Source organism: Oryctolagus cuniculus, chromosome X (genome assembly GCF_964237555.1).
Source record: "Oryctolagus cuniculus chromosome X, mOryCun1.1, whole genome shotgun sequence".
In the NCBI taxonomy this organism is placed as follows: Eukaryota; Metazoa; Chordata; class Mammalia; order Lagomorpha; family Leporidae; genus Oryctolagus; species Oryctolagus cuniculus.
In genome coordinates this window covers 43,204,144-43,228,892 of record NC_091453.1, presented here as the reverse complement: position 1 = coordinate 43,228,892, position 24,749 = coordinate 43,204,144, and the positions used below count along the sequence as shown (strand labels likewise).

At 39.7% G+C, this 24,749-nt stretch overlaps 1 protein-coding gene across 6 annotated transcripts in view; it reads left to right on the top strand.

The window, feature by feature from the left end:
- Positions 1–24,749, top strand: part of LOC100358984 (vascular endothelial growth factor receptor kdr-like) — a 291,681-nt gene that overhangs the window by 251,121 nt on the left and 15,811 nt on the right. For all 6 annotated transcript variants that reach the window (XM_051827734.2, XM_051827731.2, XM_070067438.1 and 3 more), the window contains exons 29-30: positions 7,996–8,077; positions 14,573–14,673. In XM_051827734.2, the coding sequence (XP_051683694.2) occupies positions 7,996–8,077; positions 14,573–14,673 (183 nt within the window). The remainder of the gene's footprint in view (positions 1–7,995; positions 8,078–14,572; positions 14,674–24,749) is intronic.

Below are 24,749 nucleotides of genomic sequence, written 5' to 3'. Positions count from 1 at the left end.
CAGAATTAACTGCTTTTTTGTTAATCACTTACTGAAAATTTTATATATCTTTTCTTCCTTCTTGTGTATCTTATTATTTATCTTTGAGTTTTGGTTGTTTTCTGTTGTGTTAAATTGTTATTATCTTTCTATTTTTTATATTTTTATTTAGCAGGCATTGTGCTTTTTTTAAGACTTTACAAATATTGTCCCATTTTCTTCTGGGATGCACAGTGTCTGCTGAAAAGTCTGCTGTTTATATGTAACTTGATGCTTTTTATACTATTTTCAGGGTTCTTGTATTTAACTTTTATCTATAATATAATTGCATAAGATCTGCTTTGATTGAGTTTGGTTGGGGTTTTTGAGCTTCCTGGATCTGGATATCCATTTTTCTTTCTTTTTTACTTTTTAAAAGACGTATTTAAAAGTCAGAATTACAGAGAAGTGGCAGAGAGAGAGAGAGAGAGAGAGAGAATCTTTCAACCACTGCTTCACTTCCCAAATGGCCACAGCAGCCAGGGATGGGCAAGGCTGAAGCCAGGAGCCAGGAGTTTCATGGAGTTCTCCCACATGGCTGCAGGGACACAAAGACTTGGACTATTTCCTGCTGCTTCCTCAGCATATTAAGAGGGAGCTGGATCAGAATTGTAGGAGCCGGGACTTGAATTGCGCCCATTTTGGATGCTGGCATTGCAGGTGGTGTCTTTACCTGCTACACAACAGCTCCAGCCCTCCATATATTTTTTTAAGAATTGGGAGGCTTTCAGCACTTCATTGAATAGAGTTCCAATCTGTTTTTCCTTCTCTTCTCCTTTTAGGTGTTCTTATAGTGCAAATATTTGTTTGATTAACAAGGTCTCATATGTCTCATAGGCTTTCATCTTTCTTTTAGTTATTTTCTCTATTTTTTAGTTATTTCAAATGACGTGCCCTCAAGTTCATAGATTCTTTCTTCTACTTCAGGGGTGGGGAACAGTTTTTTGACATGATCATTTGGGTATTTATAACATCATTTGTTACCCAGACACTATTATCAACTTAAAATTTAGCCTGGTATAGATTTATTTAATTTTGAATCTCGGCCGGCACTGCAGCTCACTAGGCTAATCCTCCGCCTTGCGGCACTGGCACACCGGGTTCTAGTCCTGGTTGGGGCGCCGGATTCTGTCCGGTTGCCCCTCTTCCAGGCAAGCTCTCTGCTGTGGCCATGGAGTGCAGTGGAGGATGGCCCAAGTGCTTGGGCCCTGCACCCCATGGGAGACCAGGATAAGTATCTGACTCCTGCCATTGGATCAGCGCGGTGCGCCGGCCGCGGCGGCCATTGGAGGGTGAACCAATGGCAAAGGAAGACCTTTCTCTCTCTGTCTCTCTCTCTCACTGTCCACCCTGCCTCTCAAAAAAAATTTTTTTTTGAATCTCACCTGCAGTTGCCTTGGCAAGGACAGATCAAGTGATTTTGGAGGCCTTATGCATTCCCTGGGCCAGACTTTCCCCACCCCTGTCTGCTTCTTTAATTCTGTCTTTGCACTTTGAGTTGCATTTTAAAATTTCATTGGTTGATGGCCGGTGCCGCGGTTCAATAGGCTAATCCTCCGCCTGTGGCGCCGGCACACCAGGTTCTAATCCCGGTCGGGATGCCGGATTCTGTCCCGGTTGCCCCTCTTCCAGGCAAGCTCTCTGCTGTGGCCCGGGAGTACAGTGAAGGATGGCCCAAGTGGTTGGGCCCTGCACCCGCATGGGAGACCAGGAGAAGCACCTGGCTCCTGGCTTTGGATCAGTGCAGTACGCTGGCCGCGGCGGCCATTGGAGGGTGAACCAATGGTAAAGGAAGACCTTTCTCTCTGTCTCTCTCTCTCACTGTCCACTCTGCCTGTCAAAAAAAAGTCATTGGTTGAATTTTTCATTTCCAATATTTCTGATTGATTTTTGCAGCTCTATCTGTTGAAAATCAAATTTGCTTCATGTATTATTTTCCTCATGTCCTTGGATTACTTATCCACATTCTCTTGCATTTCTCAGAGTTTCCTTAGGATCAGTATTTTTCATTTCTTTTTTAATGCATTTCATTTATTTACTTCTAACCAAGAAATATTTCTGGAGAACTGTTGTGTTCTCTGGAGATTTCTTGCTTTCTTGCTTCTTCATTTTTTTTTCTCTTTGTTGGTGTGCACAATCTAATGTAATTGTCGCATCTTCTATTTGAATAACTTTTGTTGGAATAGATTTTTTCATTTTTTTGGAATGTGAGACTTTAGGTAGATAGTTGCTTTGGCTTTTGTTCTAGGTAAGTGCAGCGATGTAGGCTCCATATGATTTCTTCAACCGTCAGTGGTGTCTAGAAGTGGCACACTTGTCTAGATTGCAGCAGTTCATGCAAGTAGTGGTGTGACTTTGCATTGGACATGAGCTTCCAAAGGTGTATATTCTCAGGCTCTGTGGAATTAAGTATCAATTATACTAGGGCTTGAGATGGCAGTAACCATAGTCCTGGTACTGTGGGATAAGAAAGGACTGTCCCCAGATACTACTTGGCAAGTGTTGGTGATTCCAGGACTTGTAGTACTCTAGTATGTAATGGCCCTGGAGCTATGGGATGTAGATTGGACCACCCCCAGGTCCTGCAGTGCATAAATGGGGATACTGTGGCTTATAGCACAGAAAGTTGCAGTGTTGGAGCCAGGAACCATGGATTAGAGCTTATTTATGTCCTATGGTATAACTACAGGTGATTATGTGATTTATGGCAGCAACCTACATGATATTACAGCCATAGGATACAAGTGGGACTATTCCCAGGTACAAGACAAGCATAGTTTATACTAGGAATTGGGCCCTGGCAACCAGCTTGGTGACTCCAGTGATTATACCTAACAGCCAGAGTTCCAAAGATTCAAGACAGATGAGATCATACTCATTTCCCAGTGACTGAGAATCAGTGGTTCTGGAGCTTGTGACACCAATAACTGTTGTTTTAGAGCTGAGGGATACAGATTCCTTTACATCAGTGTGAGCATGAGTGTCACTGAAGCTCACAATCCTGGAGCTGTGGGATTGGAATGTCCCTAATTCTCAATAGGCAAGTGTGTGGCACTGGGTTTACTGGTACCACCAACTGCAGTTTTAGAGTTGCAGGAGGAATATGGGGGGTGATCTCCAAGCCCTGTGACATGTGCAGTTGATGCTGGCCTTATGGACTGTCAACCTTGAGCCCTGATCTATAGTACAGAGACAAAATCTTTAAGTCCCACAGGGTAAGGGTGATCTTGGGACTTGTGCACTGGCTGCCAAGAGTCTTAAACCATGAAATATAGAAGGGGCACTTTTCCAGGTCACATGGGATGAGCAAGTGTCATTACACCACTTTTGCACTGCTTAGTGAAAGCCTTAAGTCATAAGACAAAGACAGGGGAACTTCACCAGGTCCTGTGGGTTGAGCAAGGCTGACGCCATAATGTGTATATTGGAAGCCTAGGTCTCTGAACCAAGAGACATGGAAGGAAACTTCTCAAGATCCCACAGGGCTCAGTTGACCTCTGCTCTGGTGCATCTCAATACCTCATCTTCAGGATGCTAAGGGGCCTGTTCTCTGCCCTGTGAGTGCACTGGTATCAAGGGCTTCTGGTAGAATCTGAGGCTTCCTGTTGGCTCCTAAGAAAGAACAGAATCTAGCAATGGTTGTTCTGGAACAGCTTGAGTTCTGGAGATTGTGGAGGAGTTTAATATGGGTTCCTTTTTGGAGCAAAGCAGTCACTCTAATCTGAATCAACTTCTGAAATCAGATTTAATAGATGTGAGGCCTGTGGAATTCTGCTGTAGTTGGGGCTGCGAGTCTGCAATGATCATGTTGTGGGAGGGGGTCGATGTTGCTGTTTTCCCACTTAACTTTTCCAAAGCAATGTGGAGCTAGAGCAGCTGCAGTCTGTAATTCCAAAAAATAAATATTTATTTATTTAAAAGGCAGAATTACAGAGACAGGGAGAGACACAGAGAGAGATCGATCTATCATCTGCTGGTTCACTCTCTAAATGGCCACAACAGGTGGGACTGGGCCAAGACGAAGCCAGAAACATGGAACTTCGGTCTTCCACATGGTGCAGGGGCCCAAGGACTTCTATCATCTTCTGCTGCTTTGCTACACACATTAGCAGGGCACAGGATGGGAAGTGGAACAGCCAGGACAATGACCCCTAAGGATGCCAGCATTGCAGACAGCTGCTTAACCCACTGTGCCACAACTTTGATCCCCTCATTATCTTTTTATTCAATTTCTCATGAACTTTTAAAATCCCCCTCATGAATATGAATTGTGTGTGTGTGTGTGTGTGTGTGTATTATTTCCATATCTTCTTGGCTTTTGTGAATAGTGCTACAATGAATATGGAAGAGCAGATTTCTTTATAAGTTTGTGATTTCATTTCCTTTGGGAATATATCCAGATAAGGCATTGCTGGTTCATATGATAGTGTTATTTTTAAATTCTTTAGGAACATCTACATCATTTCCTATAATGGGTGTACTAATTTACATTACTTCTAATAGTTACTAGTGTTCCTCTTTACTGCATCCCTACCCCAACCACTGTTATCTCTTATCAATGTGATAATAGCCCACTTAACTGGTGTAAAGTGAACTCTCATTGTGGTTTTAATTTACATCTCCCTGATGATTAGTGATGTCATGTGCTCACTCATATATCTGTTGGCCAGCTATATATCTTTACAAAGTGTATGCTTATGCCTTTTGCCCACTTTTTCACCAGGTTATTTGTTTTTCTGATATTTATGCATAAGAATTCCTTATCACTTTTGAATATTAATGCCTTCTCAGATATGAAGTTTTCATATATATTTCCCCATTCATAATTTTTTTTTATTTCTTTGAACATGACTTTTACAGAAGTTTCTTAGATTTTATTTAGTTCTATCTATTTTTGCTTTTGTTGCCAGATCTCTTAGTGTGATACCTGAAAAATAACTGCTAAGACCAATGTCAAAGAGCTTTTCTCATATATTCTCATCTAGGAGTTATCTGGCATCAAGGTGTTTTTTTTTTTTTTTTGACAGGCAGAGTGGACAGTGAGAGAGAGAGACAGAGAGAGAAAGGTCTTCCTTTGCCGTTGGTTCACCCTCCAATGGCCGCCGCGGCCAGCGCGCTGCGGCCGGCGCACCGCGCTGATCTGATGGCAGGAGCCAAGTACTTATCCTGGTCTCCCATGGGGTGCAGGGCCCAAGCACTTGGGCCATCCTCCACTGCACTCCCTGGCCACAGCAGAGAGCTGGCCTGGAAGAGGGGCAACCGGGACAGAATCCGGCGCCCCGACCGGGACTAGAACCCGGTGTGCCAGCGCCGCAAGGCGGAGGATTAGCCTAGTGAGCTGCGGCACCAGCCTGGCATCAAGTTTTATATTTAGGTCTTCTATTAATTTTCAGTTTATGCTTGTGTATGATGTAAACTAAGTATCTAGTTTCATTCCTTTGCATGTGGAAATCCAGGTTGGTTGAAGAGATGATCATTTCAACATTGTGTCTTCTTGTTGTCTTTGTTGAAAATTTATTAACTGTATGTGGTTGGATTTATTCCTAAACTGTGTATTTTGTTCCAGTGGTCTTTGTTTCTGTTTTATTACAGTACTGTATTGTTTTGATTACTATAGCTTTACCATAAAATAATTTTAAATAATGAAATATCATACCTTCATGTTGTTTTGGCTATTTTTTTTTGTATTTCAATACAAATTTCAGGATTAGTTTTTTTTTTTTTTCTGTTTCAATGAAGAGTGGCTGCTGAAGTTTGAGTAGGGAGTGTATTACATCTGTGTATTGCTTTGGGTATAATGGATATTTTCACAATATCAAAAATCCCAATCAACATGGGGTATGTTTTCACTTACTTGTTTCTTTTCATTTTCTTTCATCAGGGTCTTACAATTTCAACAGACAGATCATTCACCTCAATTTTATTACTATATATTTTAATTTTTAATACTACATAAATGGGATTGTTCTCTTGATGTGTTTTTCAACAGTATGATTATTTGTGTATAGAAGTATTATTTTTCTATGTTGATTTTGTATACTGAAACTTTACTAATTTATTCATTTTAACTTTGTCTTGTGGAATCTTGAGTTTTCTGCACAAAGGATCATGTTATCTGCAAAACAAGATAATTTTACTTCTTGCTTCTTGATTTGGAAATCTTATTTCTTCTATTTGTTTTATTGTTCTTTATAGTACTTCCAGTACTATACTGAACAGAAGTAGTGAGAGTAGATGTTGCTGCCTCGTACCTTATCTTACTGCAAAAACTTTTTAGTTGTTGCTCATTAATTATAATGTGAACTGTGAGTTTTTCAAAAGCAGTCTTTATTCTGTTGAGGAACTCTCCTTACATAACATAACTGTTAAGAGTTTTTATAAAGAAAAGATATTGAATTTTATCAAATCCATTTTATGCATCAATTGAGATGTTCATTGCCATTCTTGTCATTCATTGTGATACTGTGATGTATTACATTGTTTGATTTGCAGGTGCAAAACCAGCTTTATATGCCACAGGCAAATCCCACTTAGTAATGATTTACCATCTTTTTAATGTGTTGTTGAAGTCAGTTTCCTAATAATTTATTTTCATTTTTTAAGATTTATTTATTTTATTTGAAATTCCGAGTTACACAGAGAGAGGAGAGAGAGAGAGAGAGAGGGAGAGAAGTCTTCCATCTACTGGTTCACTCCCCAGATGGCCACGATGGCAGGAGATGCACCAACACGAAGCCAGGCAGGAGCCAGGAGCTTCTTCCGGTTCTCCCATGTGGGTGCAGAGGCCCAAGGTGTTGGGCTATCTTTTACTGCTTTCCCAGTCCATAGCAGAGAGTTGGATTGGAAGTGGAGCCATCCACATCCATATGCGATGGCCAGCACTGCCAGCATCAGCTTTACCCTCTAAGCCACAGCACCAGCCCCAATTTCCTAATAATTTATTGAAAAATTTACCATACATGTTCATAAGAAATATTAGCCTGCATATTTATTTTCTCATGATGTCTGTCTTATATATACGTGTGATGCTGACCTCCTAAAATGTGTTTGGAAACATTCTTTCTACCTCTATGTTGTGTAGGAAGTTAAGAAGTATTAATACCAATAGCTATTTTAATCTTTTGGTAGAAATTCAGCCAAGAAATCATCTGGTTCTGGGTCTTTCTTTGTTGGGAGGTATTTCATTGTAATCAAGGGCAAGTACCATCCACAAATGGGATGAGAAAAATAGAATGACTTCTAGGCAGCTTGTTCCCATAGGATAGGGAGCTGCAGCAGCTTATATAGGGAATGGTGTACTACCATATGTGTGAGCATTGTTCCCTGATAGTAGAACCTCAAGGATGAAGACATGCACAGGCTCCAGGTCATTCAGGGCTAACTCAAGCAGCGACTCTGGTTTTAAGATGGAATTTTATGGTAATAGCTTTCACCATGGGTTTCAGTCTTTGTCCCTGTACAATGTAGACTCATTCTTGCAGCACTGTAGCTGTGTGAAATCCTAATCTGGCATCTAGGCCCAAAACACTAGGATTATCCAGTAGTGAAGACTATAAGTATTTGTAGAGATGATAAGGATTATTGGGGGCTTCTTGCTTACTTTTCTTCTGTGGGGAGAAAACCACCATGGTTCTGAGCTGAATCTGACTAGGGAAATGGGGTGGTAGGGGAAAGTTGTCTTCTTCCCTTCTCTATATGGTCATTATGAGTTTCTTTGCTCCACAGAATATCTGTCACTCCTTTGCTGTACTCTTATGCTCTCCTTTTGTATGGTGAAACTTGTAGTTGTTTATTTCCTGTTTTGTTTCTTCTGTGGTAGATACTGGCATTAGATACCTCTAATTCACTATCTTGCCAGCATCCAAAGTTCTATGCAATTATGGTCTGTCAACTTCAGAAATATTAATAAATAAAATCAGTTCCTAAAATTATGTTGAAAGTGAAATTCAAAAAAAAGTTTATTTTTCTCCATAACAGCACTGAATCCCGGAAGGATCCACTGATTAGATTGCTTGATGAAATGGAGGTGACAAAGGAGCAAGATGAACCTGGTATTGTGGTAAGTATTGTCTGATCTCACCATGGGTCCGAGTTACAAGATAAGAAACAGTTTCTGTGGTTACTGCATTCCCTATTGGAGTGATATAAGAGACAGAACCCAGAGATTTGCCAAGAACAAGAGACCAACTAATAAGAAAAGGTGGGAGATGGAGAATTAGAATGATGTAAAGGCCCTAGGAAAGTATGAAATAAAGTCACCCAGACAGGAAAACTGAGGCCATGCTCTGTGATGTGATTTACCAAAGATCACAGAGCCAACACTGGAGGAGTTGAAGCTCAAAACCAGGGCTTTTGTGGCCTTATCAAAAGCTTATATCCATTAGAAAATTGGTAACCCCTAAAATGTTAGGGTTTCAAATTTCCAAATAAGCTGACAAGATATTTTTTCCCACTGTAATAATTAACATACAGCACTTGAAATAGTACTTTGCAAACTATAAATGTCAGCTGTTAATATTAGTACTGAAAGACCAACAAACAGACTGCTGACTTAGCCTAACCAATCCCACTTTCAAATCCAATCACTGGTTTTATGGAGAGCACAAGGTCTTGCTCAAAGGAGCCTAAGATGCTTATTCTTAAAAGTCTTCCAAAATGAGTGGAATTATCCACAATCCTCGTACTTGGGCTTGGAGTTCACCACAAAACTAGTTTTTCCATATAATATCCAAATAATATTTCCTGAACAGTAGTCAGTGAAGTCAACAAAGTCACTGCAGGGTTAGATATAAGAAATCATTGCAAGGTGTCCTTGCAGACCAACAAAAAAGAGAAATATAATTCTACCACGTAGTCCTCATTCAGTCCTGATTATCCCTAAAAATAAATAATATCTCCTACCTCAGGGGTATCTATTTAACGAACTGTGTCCTAAACATGGGGAATAAAAGCCAGTCAATCATAGGACAACTAGATAGAAGAACAATAAGGAAGTAGAATAATCAGGTAACTGTAACAGATATCTACAGAACGTTTCATCCTACACATAAAGCATTTACATTCTTCTCAGCAGTACATGGAACCTTCTCTAGGATTGACCACATACTAGGCCATAAAGCAAGTCTCAGGAATTCAAAAGAATTAGAATAATACCATGCAGCTTCTCAGACCATAAAGGAATGAAGGTGGAAATTAGCAATTCAGGAATCCCTAGAACCTACGCAAACACATGGAGATTGAACAACATGCTCCTGAATGAACAATGGGTCATAGAAGAAATCAAAAGAGAAATCAAAAATTTTCTGGAAGTAAATGAGGATAACATCACAACACGCCAAAACTTATGGGACGCAGCAAAAGGAGTGTTAAGAGGAAAGTTTATATCAATAGGAACCTACATCAAGAAATTGGAAAGGCACCAAATAGATGAGCTTTCAGTGCATCTCAAGGATGTAGAAAATCTGCAGCAAACCAGACCGAAATCTATAATAATTAATCTATAATAATTAATCTATAATAATTAAAATCAGAGAAGAAATCAACAGGATTGAATTCAAAAAAAAATTACAAAACATCAGCCAAACGAGGAGCTGGTTTTTTGAAAAAAATAAACAAAATTCACACCCCATTGGCACAACTAAATAAAAAAAGAAGAGAAAAGAACCAAATCAATAAAATCAGAGATGAAAAAGGAAACATAACAACAGAAACCACAGAAATGAAAAGAATCATCAGAAATTACTACAAGGACTGGTTTGCCAGCAAACAGGGAAACCTATGACAAATGGAGAGATTCCTGGACACATGCAATCTAGCTAAATTGAACCAGGAAGACATAGAAAACCTAAATAGACCCATAACTGAGACAGAAATTGAAACAGTAATAAGGGCCCTCCCAACAAAGAAAAGCCCAGGACCAGATGGATTCACTGCTCAATTCTACCAGACATTTAAAGAAGAACTAACTCCAATTCTTCTCAAACTATTCAGAACAATCGAAAGAGAGGGAATCCTCCCAAATTCTTTCTATGAAGCCAGCATCACCTTAATTCCTAAGCCAGAGAAGGATACAGCACTGAAAGAGAATTAAGATCAATATCCTTGATGAACAGAGACGCAAATATCCTCAATAAAATTTCGCCAATAGAATGCAACAACACATCAGAAAGATCATCCACCCAGACCAAGTGGGATTTATCCCTGGCATGCAGGGATGGTCAACATTCGCAAATCAATCAGTGTGATACACCACATTAACAGACTGCAGAAGAAAAACCATATGATTATCTCAATAGATGCAGAGAAAGCATTTGATAAAATTCAACACCCTTTCATGATGAAAACTCTAAGCAAACCGGGTATGGAAGGAACATTCCTCAATATAATCAAAGCAATCTAGGAAAAACCCACGGCCAACATCCTATTGAATGGGGAAAAATTGGAAGCATTTCCACTGAGATCTGGTACCAGACAGGGATGCCACTCTCACCACTGCTATTCAACATAGTTCTGGAAGTTTTAGCTAGAGTTATTAGGCAAGAAAAAGAAATTAAAGGGATCCAAATTGGGAAGGAAGAACTCAAACTATCCCTCTTTCCAAATGATATGATTCTTTATTTAACTGATCCAAAGAATTCAACTAAGAGACTATTGGAACTCATAGAAGATTTTGGCAAGGTACCAGGATATAAAATCAATGCACAAAAATCAACTCCTTTGTATACACAGGCAATGACAAGGCTGAGGGAGAACTGCTAAGATCAATCCCATTCACGATAGCTACAAAAACAATCAAATACCTTGGAATCAACTTAACCAAGGACGTTAAAGATCTCTATGATGAAAATTACAAAACCTTAAAGAAAGAAATAGAACAGGATACCAAAAAATGGAAAAATCTTCCATGCTCATGGATTGGAAGAATCAATATCATCAAAATGTCCATTCTCCCAAAAGCAATTTATAGATTCAATGCAATACCAATCAAAATACCAAAGACATTCTTCTCAGACCTGAAAAAATGATGCTGAAATTCATATGGAGACACAGGAGACCTCGAATAGCTAAAGCAATCTAGTTCAACAAAAACAAAGCCGGAGGCATCACAATTCCAGATTTCAGGACGTACTACAGAGCAGTTGTTATCAAAACAGCATGGTACTGGTATAGAAACAGATGGGTAGACCAGTGGAACAGAATTGAAACACCAGAAATTAATTCAAACATCTACAGCCAACTTATATTTGATCAAGGATCCAAAACCAATCCCTGGAGTAAGGACAGTCCATTCAATAAATGGTGCTGGGAAAACTGGATTTCCACGTGCAGAACCATGAAGCAAGACCCCTACCTTACACCTTACACAAAAATTCACTCAACATGGATTAAAGACTTAAATCTATGACCCGACACCATCAAATTATTAGAGAGCATTGGAGAAACTCTGCAAGATATAGGTACTGGCAAAGACTTCTTGGAAAATACCCCAGAAGCACAGGCAGCCAAAGAAAAATTAACATTTGGGATTGCATCAAATTCAGAAGTTTCTGTACTGCAAAAGAAACAGTCAGGAAAGGGAAGAAGCAACCAACAGAATGGGAAAAAATATTTGGAAACTATGCAACAGATAAAGGGTTGATAACGAGAATCTACAAAGAAATCAAGAAACTCCACAACATCAAAACAAACAACCCACTTAAGAGATGGGCCAAGGACCTCAATAGACATTTTTCAAAAGAGGAAATCCAAATGGCCAACAGACACATGAAAAATGTTCAAGATCACTAGCAGTCAGTGAATTGCAAATCAAAACCACAGTGAGGTTTCACCTCACCCCCATTAGAATGGCTCACATTCAGAAATCTACCAACAATAGATGCTGTAGAGGATGTGGGGAAAAAGGGACACTAACCTACTGTTGGTGGGAATGCAAACTGGTCAAGCCACTATGGAAGTCAGTCTGGAGATGCCTCAGAAACCTGAATATAACCCTACCATTCACCCCAGCCATCCCACTCCTTGGAATTTACCCAAAGGAAATGAAATTGGCAAACAAACAAGCGGTCTGCACCCTAATGTTTATTGCAGCTCAATTCACAATAGCTAAGACCTGGAACCAACCCAAATGCCCATCACCAGTAGGCTGGATAAAGAAATTATGGGACATGTACTCTATGGAATACTATACAGTAGTCAAAAACAATGAAATCCGGTCATTTGCAACAAGATGGAGGAATCTGGAAAACATCATGCTGAGTGAATTAAGCCAGTCCCAAAGGGACAAATATCATATGTTCTCCCTGATCAGCGACATCTAACTGAGCAGCAAAGGGGAAACCTGTTGAAGTGAAATGGACACTATGAGAAACAGTGACTTGATCAGCTCTTGTCCTGATGGTTGATGTACAATATAATACTTTATCCATTTTATTATTTTCTCTTTGTTTTGTTCTAGTACTATTGGTTGAACTCTGTGATTAACACACAATTATTTTTAGGTGTTTAAATTTTAACTGAAAAGTGATCCCTGTTAAATATAAGAGTGGGAATAAGAGAGGGAGGAGATGTATCATTTGGGACATGCTCAATCGGACTTGCCCCAAATGGTGGAGTTAGAATCATGCCAAGGGATCCCAATACAATCCCATCAAGGTGGTATGTATCAATGCCATCTCACTAGTCTAATGATCAATGTCAGTTCACAATTGATCACACTGATAGGTCTAAGAGTCAAAGGGATCACACAAACAAGTCAAGTGTCTGCTAATACTAGCTGATAGAATCAAAAAGGGAGAGAACAATCCATCATGGCAAGCGGGATACACAGTAAAGTCACAGAATGACAGATATCCTAAATAGCACTCTGGCCTCAGAATCAGCCCTTAAGGCATTCGGATATGGCTGAAGAGTCCATGAGATATTTTAGGCATGGAAAGCCAAGACACCCTGGAAAAAAAAAAGAGAGAGACCTAAATGGAAGATCTCTGCAAGTGAGATCCCATTGGAAAGAACGGGGCCATCAAAGAAGGAGGTACCTTTCTCTGAAGGGAGGAATGAACTTCCACTTTGACTGTGACCCTATCGGAATAAGATCGAAGTCGTAAAACTGAAAAGGCTTCCATAGCCTTGGCAACTCATGGCTAGAGCCTAGGGAGATTACTGACGCCATAAACAAGAGTGTGAAATTGTTAAGTCAACAACAGGAGTCACTGTGTACTTACTTCTCATGTGGGATCTGCCCTTAATGTGTAGTCCAATGTGAAGTAATGCTCTAACTAGTACTGAAACAGTATTTTACATTCTGTGTTTCTGTGTGGGTGCAAACTGATGAAATCGTTACTTAATATATACTGAATTGATCTCCTGTATATAAAGAGAATTGAAAATGAATCTTGATTTGAATGGAATGGGAGAGGGAGCGGGAGATGGGAGGGGTGTGAGTGGGAGGGAAATTAGGGGGGGGAAGCCACTGTAATCCATTAACTGTACTTTGAAAATTTATATTTACTAAATAAAAAATAAATTAAAAAAATAAAAAAAGAATAATCAGGTTACCCTATAAACCAAGTAAGCTGTGCTGATATCTATAGAACTGCTTACCCAACAACACCAAAACACACATTCTTCTGAGATAGACATGGGATATTCTCTAAAATTAACCATCTATACAGCCATGAAAGAAGCCTTAGTGAACTTAAAAATACTTGAAATCACACAAAATATGCACTTTAATTACAGTGGCATGAAATAAGTAATCAATAGCAGAAATTTGGAAAATTCAAAAGGATGTATAAATTAACATGCTCAATCGGACTTGCCCCAAATGGTGGAGTTAGAATCATGCCAAGGGATCCCAATACAATCCCTGCTAAATCTCTGCTAAATCAGAGTCAAAGAAAAGTTAAAAATGGAATTATAAAATACATCAAAATGAATGTAAATTAAACATATCATACCAAAATTTATGGGGGGGCTTTTGAGCTGTAAACAATTATATTGCAAGAGGAAATTACAAATCAATAACCTCTAGTTATACCTTATGAATTTAGACAGAGAGAGAGAGAGAGAGAGAGAGAGAGAGAATATTGAGATCTTCTATCCCCCAAGCCAGGTCAAAATCAGGAGCAAACAACTGCTACTGGGTTTCAGATACAGGTGACAGTGACTCAAGCACTTGAACAGGGAGCTGGATTAGAAGTGGTATAACTGAGAGTTGAACCAGCATTCAGGTATGGAATGTGGGCATTCCAAGCAGTGCCTTAAAACACTGTGCCAAAACACTGACCCCTAGAAATTTCCATTTAAGTAATTATACTGAAGTTATATTTGGAAGTTCCACTCAAATTTAATTATCCCGAATATAGTCACTAAGCCACATCTAGTTTCAAGGGAAGCTAAGAAATAGAGGCTCTGTGCACAGATAAAACTTTAGCAGGAGGACTGGTTGTATTACTTGAGGAAGAGAGTAATTGAATCCTGGGAGCCTACATCAAAACCTCAGATATTTGGTCTATAGGCCAGATCACTAACACTTTTATTGTTTTTTTCTGCCCAGAACATTGAAGGAGACTATGCAACTGTTATGAATTGGGATAAGATCAAAAGACAAAAATGCCTGGAAATCCATTCCTGGCCACATGGGGTCATGGCCGTAGGGTGAGTATAGTAATTGGGGTTATACAGTCAGGATATATATATATATATATATATATGTGTGTGTGTAAGTAACAGTATCGGTAAAAGGTACATTGATTGCCTAGGAGACAATTTTTCCCTTGTGTGGTCATTCAGGATGTGAGTACTGCTTAATATTGAGAGAAAATATCATCTACATATAGTCACCAGAAGCCACTGCCCTCCTGACCATCATCTCCAAGCCCCAATATTTTAAAATGATTTTAAGTGCTCTTTTAAAAGAAGATTAATTAATTTATTAATTTATTTATTAAAAAGTTACACAGAGAGAGGTAAAGGCAGATAGAGAAAGATCTTCCATCTGCTGGCTCACTCCCCAAATGGCTGCAATAGTCAGGGCTAGGCAAGACTGAAGCCAGGCACTTCTTCCAGGTTTCCCATGTGGATGCAGGGGCCCAAACACTTGGGCCTTCCTCCAGTGTTTTTTGAGGCCATTAGCAGGAAGCTGGATCTGAAATGGAACAGCTGGGACTCAAACCAGCGCTCACACTGGATACTGGAAACTCAGGCAGTTGTTTTACCCACTACTCGACAATGCTGGTCTCTCTAATGGCTTTGTAAAAAATTAGTCATTTCTTAAATCTTCAAATATTTATTTATTTATTTGAAAGAGATAGATGAGAGAGAGAGAAAGAGAGAGAGAGAGAGAGAGAATCTTCTCCATTCACTGATTCATTCTTCAGATGGCTGCAACGTCCAAGACTAGGCCAGGCTTAAGAAAGCAGCAGGTACGTCATCCCAGTTGCCCATGTGGGTGCAGCGGTCCAAGTACTTAGGCCATTGTTCGCAGGGAGCTGGATCCGAAGTGGAGCAGGCTGGACTCAAACTGGTGTTCTGATATGAGACGATGGCTTCTTAAACTGCTGTACTAAAGCACTGGCTCTTTAATTATTTTTGAAACTGCTCAGATGATAGAGTGACTAAGGCTAGAGTTTGAGAGTAAAGGGTGAAGAAGACATGGCTTCTGAACATTTATTTCAACCCTTGATTCATATATTTAGTTTTTACCATGTGCCGGAAACCGAGCTTACAGTAATGAATAAGTCACATTCCCTGTACTTAAGAAATATACTGTCTAGATTGAAATACCCTGCATTCTAACTCCTTCTACTTCTTTGTAAGTGCTCCTCATTCTTTTCCAAAGCTGGGAGGGGGACTGTTTCCACACTTGAATATAAGCTGTCTTGTAGTAGGAAGCTATAACTAGACATTCTCCTGGTCTTTATTATAGCCCTTGTCACAATCCCACAGCATTGCCACTGCCCCATGGAAGATGCACATTCATTGATTTATTCACAAATTTATTTCAGTAAATATTTATTGTACACCTCTTTTGTGCTAGATATTATTCTAGTGCTAGGGATACAGCTAGCAAATGGGGATCACGAGACTGTGACATGAGACACGAGATATTTAGTAAATTGGATTATGTAAATAATCTTCAATGTTCAATAAATAATTCCACTTTTCACAACCTCCACTGCTTGTACCTCTGATCAAATAAATATCATCTGTTGCCTGGAATAGAGAAGTAGCCTTCTAACCAGTCTTCCTGTTTCAACACTTAGTTCCTTGTAATCCATTGTCCATAAAATAGCCAGAGTGATTCTTTGCAAATGAAGATCAGATCACATCACTCCAAGCTATAAAATGTCCAGTGACTGCTTATCTCAGAGTAAAATATCAAGATTATATTAGGCCTGAATGATCTTATGATTCTATACCTCAAAGACCTAACCTCATATCACAGCTCAGGAGAAACCATACTCTGCTTCCCCCACCACCACCAGAATCACAGTATCACCAAATCTTTTTTTTTTTGCATTTTTTAAATTTTTATTTAATGAATATAAATTTCCAAAGTACAGCTTATGGATTACAATGGCTTCCACCCCATAACTTCCCTCCCGCCCACAACCCTCCCCTTCCCGCTCCCTCTCCCCTTCCATTCACATCAACAATCATTTTCAATTCTCTTTATATACAGAAGATCAGTTTAGCATACATTAAGTGAAGATTTCAACAGTTTGCACCCACACAGAAACACAAAGTGTAAAATACTGCTTGAGTACTCATTATAGCATTAAATCACAATGTACAGCACTTTTAGGACAGAGATCCTACATGAGGAGTAAGTGCACAGTGACTCCTGTTGTTGACTTAACAAATTGACACTCCTGTTTAAGGCATCAGTAATCTCCCTATGCTCCAGTCATGAGTTTCCAAGGCTATGGAAGCCTTTTGAGTTCACCGACTCTTATCTTATTTAGACAAGGTCATAGTCAAAGTGAAAGTTATCTCCTTCCTTCAGAGAAAGGTACCTCCTTCTTTGAAGACCTGTTCTTTCCACTGGGATCTCACTCACAGAGATCTTTCATTTAGGTCATTTTTTTCCAGGGTGTCTTGGCTTTCCATGCATGAAATACTCTCATGGGCTTTTCAGCAGGATCCGAATACCTTTAGGGCTGATTCTGGGCCAGGGTGCTGTTTCGGACATCCGCAATTCTATGAGTCTGCTGTGTATCTCGCTTCCCATGTTGGATCGTTCTCTCCCTTTTTTTTATTCTATCAGTTAGTATTAGCAGACACTAGTCTTGTTTATGTGATCCCTTTGACTCTTAGTCCTTTCATTATGATCAATTGTAAACTGAAGTTGATCACTTGGACTAGTGAGATGGCATTGGCACATGCCACCTTGATGGGATTGAATTGGAATCCCCTGGTATGTTTCTAACTCTACCGTTTGGGGCAAGTCAGCTTGAGCATGTCCCAAATTGTACATCTCTTCCCTCTCTTATTCCCACTCTTATATTTAACAGGGATCACATCACTTTTCAGTTAAATTTCAACACTTTGTATTAATTACAGAATTAAACCAATAGTATTAAGTAGAACAGACAAAGAAAAAATACTAAGAGGGATAACGTATTAAGTTGTACATCAACAGTCAGGGCTATGGCTGATCAAGTCACCGTTTTTCATAGTGTCCATGTCACTTCAACAGGTTTCCTTGTTGGTGTTCAGTCAGTTGTCACCGATCAGGGAGAAGATATGATATTCGAGGTCACCAGTGCCTCCATATGAATTTCGGCATCATTTTTTCCAGATATGAGAAGAATGTCTTTGGTATCTTGATTGGCATTGCATTGAATCTGTAAATTGCTTTTGGGAAAATGGACATTTTGATGATGTTGATTCTTGCAAACCATGAGCATGGAAGATTTTTCCATTTTTTGGTATCCTCTTCTATTTCTTTCTTTAAGATTTTGTAATTCTCATCGTAGAGATCTTTAACATCCTTGGTTAAGTTGATTCCAAGGTATTTGATTGTTTTTGTAGCTATTGTGAATGGGATTGATCTTAGAAGTTCTTTCTCAGCCGTGGCATTGGCTGTGTATACAAAGGCTGTTGATTTTTGTGCATTGATTTTATATCCTGCCACTATGCCAAACTCCTCTATGAGTTTCAATAATCTCTTAGTAGAGTTCTTTGGATGCCTTAAGTAAAGAATCATATCGTCCGCAAAGAGGGATAGTTTGACTTCTTCTTTTCAATTTGTATTCCTTTAATTTCTTTTTCTTGCCTGATGGCTCTGGCTAAAACTTCCAGAACTATGTTGAATAGCAGTGGTGAGAGTGGGCATCCCTGTCTGGTACCAGATCTCAGTGGAAATGCTTCCAACTTTTCCCCATTCAATAGGATGTTGGCCGTGGGTTTTCATAAATTGCTTTGATTGTATTGAGGAATGTTCTTTCCATACCAGGTTTGCTTAGAGTTTTCATCATGAAAGGGTGTTGAATTTTATCAAATGCTTTCTCTGCATCTATTGAGATAATCATATGGTTTTTCTTCTGCAGTCTGTTAATGTGGTGTATCACACTGATTGATTTGCGAATGTTGACCATCCCTGCATGCCAGGGTAAATCCCACTTGGTCTGGGTGGATGATCTTTGTGATGTGTTGTTGCATTCTATTGGCGAGAATTTTATTGAGGATTTTTGTGTCTGTGTTCATCAGGGATATTGGTCTGTAATTCTCTTTCAATGCTGCTTCTTTTTCCGGCTTAGGAATTAAGGTGATGCTGGCTTCATAGAAAGAATTTGGAAGGATTCCATCTTTTTCGATTGTTCTGAATATCTTGAGAAGAATTGGAGTTAGTTCTTCTTTAAATGTCTGGTAGAATTGAGCAGTGAATCCATCTGGTCTTGGGCTTTTCTTTGTTGGGAGGGCCTTTATTACTGTTTCAATTTCTGTCTCAGTTATTGGTCTATTTAGGTTTTCTATGTCTTCCTGGTTCAATTTAGGTAGATTGCATGTGTTTAGGAATCTCTCCATTTGTCATAGGTTTCCCTGTTTGCTGGCAAACAAGTCCTTGTAGTAGTTTCTGATGATTCATTTAATTTCTGTGGTGTCAGTTTTACGTTTCCTTTTTCATCTCTGATTTTATTGATTTGGTTCTTTTTTCTTCTTTTTTTTAGTTAGTTGTGCCAATGGTGTGTCAATTTTGTTTATTTTTTCAAAAAACCAGCTCTTCGCTTGGCTGATTTTTTTGTAATTTTTTTCTGGATTCAATCCTGTTGATTTCTTCTCTGATTTTAATTATTTCTCTTCTCCTACTAGATTTGGGTCTGGTTTGCTGCAGTTTTTCTAGGTCCTTGAGATGTGCTGAAAGCTCATTTATTTGGTACCTTTCCAATTTCTTGATATGGGCACCCATTGCTATAAATTTGCCTCTCAATACTGCTTTTGCCATATCCCATAAGTTTTGATATGTTGTGTTGTTATCCTCATTTACTTCCAGAAAGTTTTTCATTTCTCTTTTGATTTCTTGTGTGATCCATTTTTCATTCAGTAGCATGTTGTTCAGTCTCCATGTGTTTTCATACTCTCTAGGGTTCCTGAGTTGCTAATTTCCAACTTCATTCCGCTGTGGTCTGAGAAGCTGCATGGTATGATTCTAATTCTTTTGAATTTGCTGAGACTTGCTTTATGGCCTAGTATGTGATCAATCCTAGAGAAGGTTCCATGCGCTGCTGAGAAGAATGTGAAGTCTGTAGATGTAGGGTTGAAAGTTCTGTAGATATCTGTTAGATCCATTTGGGCAATAGTGTCGATTAAATCTGCTGTTTCCTTGTTGATCTTCTGTCTGGATGATCTGTCTATTACTGAGAGTGGAGTATTGAAGTCCCCCAGTACTATTGTATTGGAGTCTAAGTCTCCCTTTTAGTCCCTTAACATATCTTTTAAATAGACTGGTGCCCTGTAATTAGGTGCATATACATTTATAATAGTTACATCTTCCTGTTGAATTGAACCCTTAATCATTATATAGTGCCCCTCTCTGTCTCTCTTAACAGTTTTTGTATTAAAGTTTATTTTGTCTGATATTAATATGGCTATACCTGCTTTTTTTGGTTTCTGTTGGCATGGAATATCTTTTTCCAACCTTTCACTCAGTGTGCATGCATCTTTGTTAGAGAGATGTGTTTCTTGTAGGCAGCAAATAGTTGGGTTTTGTTCCTTAATCCATTCAGCCAGTCTGTACCTTTTAACTGGAGAGTTAATTCCATTAACGTTTCATGTGACTATTGATACATAGTGACTTTGCCCTGCCATTTTCCTGGAGATATTTTCTAGTATATTCTTTGAGCTTCCTATGCTCTTTTACTGGTAGGTTTTCTTCCTTTTCCTTCTTTCATATTGATTGCCATGTTTCTGTGTTTCTGAGTGTAGCGCATCTTTAAGCATCTTTTGCAGGGCCGGACGAGTGGAGGCAAACTCTTTAAATTTCTGTTTGCTATGAAAGGTCTTTATTTCACCTTCATTCACAAATGAGAGCTTAGCAGGATATAATATTCTGGGCTGGAAAATTTTCTCTTAGCACCTGTGCTATGTCTCGCCATTCCCTCCTAGCTTGTAGTGTTTCTGATGAGAAGTCTGCTGTGAGTCTAATTGGAGATCCTCTGAGAGTAATCTGACGTTTCTCTCTTGCGCATTTTAGGATCTTTTCTTTCTGTTTCACTGTGGAGAGTTTAATTACAACGTGTCGTGGTGAGGATCTCTTTTGGTCATGTTTACTAGGGGTTCTATGAGCTTCTTTTACAAGGATTTCTCTGTCCTCCAATCCTGGAAAGTTCTCTGCTAGTATCTCACTAAAAAGGCCTTCCAATCCTTTCTCTCTCTCCATGCCTTCAGGAATTCCTAGAACTCGAATGTTGTTTTTTTTTTTTTTTTTTAATAGTATCCTGTAGATTCCTGTCGCTCCCCCTCTTCGTGGAGGAACGACACAGGACCCTGCGTTGCTCTTTCGTCTGCTCGGCCCTTCCCGGGTTTGCTGCTGGTTCTTCCCGGGTTGGCTACCGACCCTTCCACCTCCGTGGAAGGGCGGTTCCCCCTGCCACCTTCCCCACTTCCGCGGGGGAGCGGCACACCACCGGCCGGCTCTCTCGGGGGCTGCACAGGTGTTCCCTCAGATAGTTGTTCCCCTTAGATGTTCCTGGTGCATGTTGTCTCTCTCCTCCTTTATAGTCCTCTTCCACCAATCCCAACTCTGCTACCCACACGCCGAGTACGCTGCTCTCCTCCAATCAGGAGTAGGTCCTACAGTTTATTGGTTGAACTGGAGGCACCTGTGTAGAAGCTGCTTCTCCCTTCTCAGCGCCATATTGTGGGAGAGCAGATGCATAGAATAAGTCTTAATTCCAGTAACTTAGTCTAGTCCGAGCTGCTCCCAGTTGCTCCCCACAATTCCCAACAATATTTTTTAGATTTCTAATTTCCTTTTCTTTTCTTTGGTTTGACTGTATGTTTTCCTCTGCTCTGTCTTCTAAGTCTGATATTCTCTCTTGTGTTTCACTGACTCTGTTTTTTAGACACTCTGATGTGTTTGTCATTTGATCTTCATTTCATTTTGATTTCTCTTCACTATCACACTTTCCTGTTCTACTAGTTTCTGCATTTGATTTTGATTCTTCCTTAAAATTTCATTTTCACGAGAGAGATTTTCTATCCTGTCCAATAAGGATCTCTGTAGTTCAAGAATTTGCTTTTGAAAACTTCTAAATGTTCTCATCATAATTTTTTTCAAATCCGTATCTTGCATTTCTTCTATCTCATCATCTTTATAATCTTGGCTTGGAGTGTTTTGTTTTTTTGGAGGTGTCATAGTGTCTTTGTTGATCTTGTTCCCTCGATTTTGTTTGTTGCTTGGCATAGTTAATTCTTCTTCCCTCACTGTGAGTTTTTTTTTTTTTTACACTATGTCTGTGTTAAGTGGACTGTCTGCTGTTGGAGGAGCTTCGGAGACTTGAGATGTGTGGCCAGAGAGCTCTGCTTGGTTCTTCCGGGTTACGGGTGTGCAAAGGTGACACCCTCAGGTTATGCGTGGTAAATCTCTCTCTTTTTATTTATTTATTCATTTATTTATTTATTCATTTATTCATTTTATTCAGGAGGTAAGTAATACTGCACGGCTGAGCAGAATTGATGGTATTTAGCTTTCGATCTCTGGCTTCTGTGTGTATATCATTCTTCTGCTTTTTCCAACAGACCACCCAAGAATCTGTGAGGGCTCAGTTTCACCTGTGTGTTTCCACTGGGTTGCCTAGGTTACTGAATTGTAGCGTCTCTGGAGAGTACTCACGTGACCTCCATGAGTTCTCTCACCAGCTGTCTCTTTTTTCCCCTGGCCTCAGTTCATTAGCTCTACCCTTTTTTTACGTATATCCAGAATGGCGTCTGCTCTTTGTCTCTTGCGTGCCATTGCAAAGTCGGTGGAGAGAGAAACTCGCCCGTACCAGCACCCCCCCCACTTTTTTTTTTTGATTCCTTCTCTCCTGGAGTCAGTCTGGTGAACTTTCCTGCCTCAAGTCCGCTTCCCTCTTGACTCTGTACGCTGTTTCCCCGCCAATGTCTCGGGTTACTGAGCTCACCTCCCCTTCCAGAGCTGATGTGTGGACTCAGAGCTGTGGGCATCCCTGCTCTCCCCGCTGGTCGTCTGTGTCATATCCACTATATCCAGAAGGGTTTCCTCTGCATTTTTTCCCCCGAGCCTTTCCCTGTGATTACTGTAATTCCTCTTTTATCAACCTATTTTTTCCCGGACTATCAGTGCGCATCCTCAATATTCAGCCATCTTGGCTCCGCCAGTATCACCAAATCTAAGAGCTAGAGATGATTAAGGCTGTGTTAATCCAGGAAGCTAAATGACACTCATAAATATAATTCTTTGCTATCAGACAAAATAATTTTCTTGGCCCACCTTAAATGGATATGTTCTTATTCCAGATATATTTACCTTAGTCCTTCTCTTAAAACTTTATTATCCAATGCATCTTCCACACACTCTCCCAGTGTTAACATCTTTTGTACAGTATACAACCAAGGAAATGACAAGGGTAGACTTCATGAACTTATTATCATTTCCCTCGTTTTGCAGGTATGCAGATGTATGTGTGTATTTAGCCTTATGCAGTTGTTTAACATGTACAACTTTCTGTAATCACCACCATAGTCAATATCCAAAACCACAAGTCCCTTCTTGCTACCCCTTTATAGACAAACTCAGGCCCACTGTTCCCATCTGTAAAATATGGCAATAGCTAATATGCTCTTCATCTTTATAATTACATTATTTATCAAATATTACATAATGGTATCATAAAGTCTGTGTGCTCATGAGATTGACTTTTTTTCACTCACTCCTTCCCTTGAGGTTATCCAAGTTGTTTCCCTTATCAATATGCATTCATTTTTATAGCTAAGTAGCAGTATTCCATGATATGAATGTATGAGTTTAACATTTATCCATTAAAATACATATGAATTCCTATCAATTTGAGGCTATTACAAATATGATGCTACTTTCAGCAATTTGTAGAAAATGGAATTAAAAGCTGAGTTTACTTTAGTGTAAAGAATTGAAATCCACCCATACTCATAATGCTGTGATAAACATTTGTGAACAAGTTTTTGCATGAAAGTAAGTTGTAATTTCTCTTTTACAGATATCTAGGAAAACAATTTCAAGGTCATACAGCAGTTGCATGTAGAGTTTCTAATATTGAACTGGCATCGTATAAATGGGTTAAATTCCACTTGCTGATGTGAACTGTTTTCACACATGCTATATCTGAATTGCAAAATAATAAAGATTCTTGTTTCTAGGTCCATGGCAGTGTGATCTGTTATCTTATTTGGTTTTGGTATTAGGACAATACTGATCACAGAATTTGGAATTCTTGCCTCCTTTTTGCCTTTTGTGAAAAAATTATGTAAATTTTCTGTTGATTCTTCTTTGAATGTTCGATAAAATTCTCCAGTGAAAATATACAGGTCTTATGCGCAAGCTGACTTACCTCAAACGGTAGAGTTAGAAACATACCAGAGGGGCCGGTGCTGCGGCTCACTAGGCTAATCCTCCGCCTAGCGGAGCCGGCACACCGGGTTCTAGTCCCGGTTGGGGTGCCAGATTCTGTCCCGGTTGCCCCTCTTCCAGGCCAGCTCTCTGCTGTGGCCAGGGAGTGCAGTGGAGGATGGCCCAGGTGCTTGGGCCCTGCACCCCATGGGAGACCAGGAAAAGCACCTGGCTCCTGGCTCCTGCCATTGGATCAGCGCGGAGCGCCGGCCGCAGTGCACCAGCCACGGCGGCCATTGGAGGGTGAACCAACGGCAAAAAGGAAGACCTTTCTCTCTGTCTCTCTCTCTCACTGTCCACTCTGCCTGTCAAAAAATAAAAAAAAAATAAAAAAAAAACATACCAGGGGATTGGAATTCAATCCCATCAAAGTGGCATGTACCAATGCCATCTCTCTAGTCCCAGTGATCAATTTCTGTTCACAGTTGATCACAATGATAGGACTAAGAACCAAAGGGATCACATAAACAAGAATAGTGTCTGCAAATACTAGCTGATAGAATAAAAAAGGGAGAGAATGATCCAACATGGGAAGTGAGATACACAGCAGACCCATAGAATGGCAGATGTCCTAATAGCACTCTGGCCTCATAATCAGCCCTTAAGGCATGCAGATCCGGCT